The sequence below is a fragment of the Micropterus dolomieu genome, linkage group LG12 (assembly GCF_021292245.1).
Source record: "Micropterus dolomieu isolate WLL.071019.BEF.003 ecotype Adirondacks linkage group LG12, ASM2129224v1, whole genome shotgun sequence".
Classification (NCBI taxonomy): domain Eukaryota; kingdom Metazoa; phylum Chordata; class Actinopteri; order Centrarchiformes; family Centrarchidae; genus Micropterus; species Micropterus dolomieu.
Window position 1 is genome coordinate 36,176,595 of NC_060161.1, and position 3,592 is coordinate 36,180,186.

The 3,592-nt window shown below is 42.3% G+C and overlaps 1 protein-coding gene across 1 annotated transcript in view; it reads right to left on the reverse strand.

The window, feature by feature from the left end:
- The window catches only part of LOC123979963, a 41,735-nt gene extending 40,374 nt beyond the window's left edge, over nucleotides 1-1,361 (reverse strand). Inside the window, exon 1 of the mRNA XM_046064074.1 lies at nucleotides 1,316-1,361. Coding sequence (XP_045920030.1) covers nucleotides 1,316-1,352 — 37 coding nt within the window. The 5' untranslated portion in view covers nucleotides 1,353-1,361. The remainder of the gene's footprint in view (nucleotides 1-1,315) is intronic.
- Between the last annotated feature and the right edge of the window lie 2,231 nt (nucleotides 1,362-3,592).

A 3,592-nucleotide genomic window follows, 5' to 3' on the forward strand; every position in this document is an offset into this window, starting at 1 on the left:
CTCTCTCTCTCTCCTTCTCTCTCTCCTTCTCTCTCTCTCTCTCTCTCTCCTCTCTCTCTCTCTACTCCTCTCTTTCTCCTCTCTCTCTCTCCTTCTCTCTCTCCTTCTCTCTCCTCCTCTCTCTCTCTCTCTACTCCTCTCTTTCTCCTCTCTTTCTCCTCTCTCTCTCCTCCTCTCTCTCTCTCCTTCTCTCTCTCCTTCTCTCTCCTCCTCTCTCTCTCTCTCCTTCTCTCTCTACTTCTCTCTCTCCTTCTCTCTACTCCTCTCTTTCTCCTCTCTCTCCTTCTCTCTACTCCTCTCTTTCTCCTCTCTTTCTCCTCTCTCTCTCTCCTCTCTCTCTACCCCTCTCTCATAAATTCATAAAGATGCTGTTTGTTCTGTTTTTGTAGTTTATTCCACAGAAACTCTATATTTGTTAAGCTATAAGATGTTCAATAAAAGGCTTCAAGTAGACCCAGATCAGCCCAGATAATCCTGATCGGAGCACCTCTACAAAAATTGTCTTGACATATGAATTAATAATTAGTTAATTGGTTTAAATGTAATGTATTACAGATTACAGAATCAGATTTAATTACATGAATAACAACAACAACAAATATTTTAAAATGTACTTTTTGAGTTTCCTGAGTATTTGTAACTACATTGCACCAAGTATAGCACATCACAAATAAAACATCTAATCAACAGTGCACCTTTGATGAGCTGGACCAATCAATTTAGTATTTGGTGTATTACCTCTTTTTCTTATATACATGACAGAAGAATATAAAATGAATGATTTTGAGTGTTGACGCCTAAATTGTCGGCTCATTAAAGAAACGGACACATGAGTTGTGTCAAATCTGATGCAACACCTGTTGTCCCTGAGCTGCTGCAGCACATGTGTTAAAATGTTAATGTTGTTTTTAACGGATCTGTTCTAAGAGTGTAGATCAAATATCATTTGAGACTGCAACCCACCAAAAATGCAAAGAAGATACTTCTTTATCAGTGCTGGCTCACCATGGATATGTCTGCAATCATTTGGTTCCACTAACGGTTGTACTTTTCCATCACAAAGAAGAATAAGAAGTGATCAAATGGTGCAAGACGCATTTCCAGTAAGAGCTCAACAGCCATGTTTGATCTGAGACCCTGCAAATTCATGCAATACACAGGTATTAGTGTACTAAGTGTACTACAGCAAAGTGAACTAAAGGAAAGTAGAGGGAGCTGAAACAGACTAAGGATGTTAGGATGAAAGAAACCCAGATTAAAGAGGTGACGTTGGACTGAGGTGATGATCAGATCAGAGGGAGGAAGGTTATCTTACCGTGCACGAGGATCACAAACACCACAAACATCTTCATCTTCCTGTAGAAACTCCAACAAGCGCAAAGTTAATCTGCTTCTCACTAAAGGAAGTCTTCAGAAACACAGTGAGGACATCAGTTCACAGCCAGCTGTCCCTTTCCTCCTCCTGATAGTCTACAGAAAACTTTACTTTCGATTTGAAAAATGTTCCGTAACACTTACAGAAGGACTGTGGGGTGCAGTTAGGGGAAGGAGGAAGTCAGGTCATGTGACAAGCAACAGCAACCAGATAGAAATGTTGTTTCATTTCAGTTCATGAGAAATAGACAATGTCACGATCCTTTCCTGAGTGCTGTGTTTTCAGGTTTGGGTTTGTAGCAGCTATTTAGTCTGTGTTTCGGTTCCATGTCTCGTATTTTGTCGTAGTATTTACTCCTTGTCCTTGTACTTCAGTGTTGTGTTTTTTTATGTAGTCTGTCTGTGTTTTGGGTTTCAGTCATGTCTGGTGTCTAGTTTACTCTGTGTGTTTGTGCTGGTTGGTCTGTCTGTGTGTCTGGTTTTGTGGTTATCCACATCTTTAAGTTCCTTAGTATCTGTCTTGTCTCATATCTTAGTTCTTAGTCCTGTACCTTAGTTTATGTGTACTTCTGTGTACTTATGTGAGTTCTGTTTTATCATTGCTTCAGTCTGTGTTCCTTGTTGTTCATGAATGGTGTTTTGCATCTGCGTCTCTCTGTTCCCCCCTGCTGTCTCTCTGCCTCGTTACCCTGATCCCAGTCACCTGTGTTGCTCCCGCCCTGCTCGTTAGTCCCTGTGTGGAAATGTCTGGTGTTTCTGTTCATTCCCTGTCCGGTCATTGTCGCGTGTATGCGCTCTGTCCCTCGTTGTATGGTTGTTGCCTGCTCTGTCTCGTCTTGCTTGTTTCCTGCCTGTTCCCCATCAGTTCTTTGGATTTTGGACCATGCACCCGTTTCTGGATTTTTCTGTTGGATCAGCTTTGTTTTCTTGGACTGTTATTTTGGATTCCCTCTGCTCAGCCACTCTGTTTGTAAGTGTGCTTGCCCTCGGTTTGTTTCATTAAACCTTTGAACTATACCTGCTCCTCTCTGTGTCCTGCGTTTGCGTCCACCACCCTGCTTCCAACTTGCTCACCACACACAAACCCTGACAGACAATGGACCTCGTGCAAGAATATTTTCCTGTTCTCCTTGCAAAACTCTAAACATAACAAAATTATATATATTTTGTGTTAGAGTGGGTGCTTTGCGCCTGCAAGGATCTTTTTATGTCTTTTTCTGATTGGCTGGATTTGGAGGTTCAGCCTGGGGAGTGCCTGCTGCTGATTGGTCCATTCAAACATCCTGTCTTTTAAAATATTGGGTTTCCAGCAGTCTGACAGCAGCAAACCAAGCCCTTTGTGTTTGTTTAATGTGTTAGAGCTGTGAGGTTAGAGTAAGTCTCCAGAGGGCTGTTTCACAAAACCAAGATAGCGGATTAAACCGGGATTTTCCAGATATCCTGGCTGAATTTAGCCCTGACTCGGGGTCACTGAGGCAGTAGCACGTAAGTTACTGTGGAGATTTATTCTGTGCAGCTAGCCTGCTCCAGACCAGGCTAACAGCCAGGCTTAGTTACTCCTGGTCCCTTATCTGTTCAGTCAGCAGTCACTCTGATCAGAAACCAATGTGTTGTCTCAGGTTTTCCATGTTCTCATGTTTGCGTTTTACATTATTTGTATAAGCCTGCAGGAAGCACACAACCTATCCTGCAAATTTAGTATTAATTCCTCGTCAGCCGCAGCCTGTCGAAAAAAGTGGTTGTAAAATTAGCTTTGTTAAACGTTAGGTCTTTGGCAGGAAAAACATTTTTAATCAATGATTTTATAATCACTCACAATCTTAAGTTCATGTTTTTAACTGAAACCTGGTTGGACCAAGATAACAGTGCAGCTGTCCTTATCGAGTCTACCCCTCCAAACTTCAGTTTGAGTGAAGCTAGAGTGCATAAGAGAGGAGGTGGAGTTGTCATTTAGTTTAATGACTCCCTCCAATGCAAAAAGATGTCTTATGGGAATTTTGTTTCTTAATGGTCAGGCACCATCTTATCTTAAAGAGCTCATAGTACCTTACTACCCCACCAGAGCACTGCGCTCCCAGAATGCAGGGTTACTTGTGGTTCCTAGAGTCTCCAAAAGTAGACTAGGAGCCAGAGCGTTCAGCTATCAAGCTCCTCTCCTGTGGAACCAGGTTCCAGTTTGGGTTCAGGAGGCAGACACCATCTCCACATTTAAGAGTAG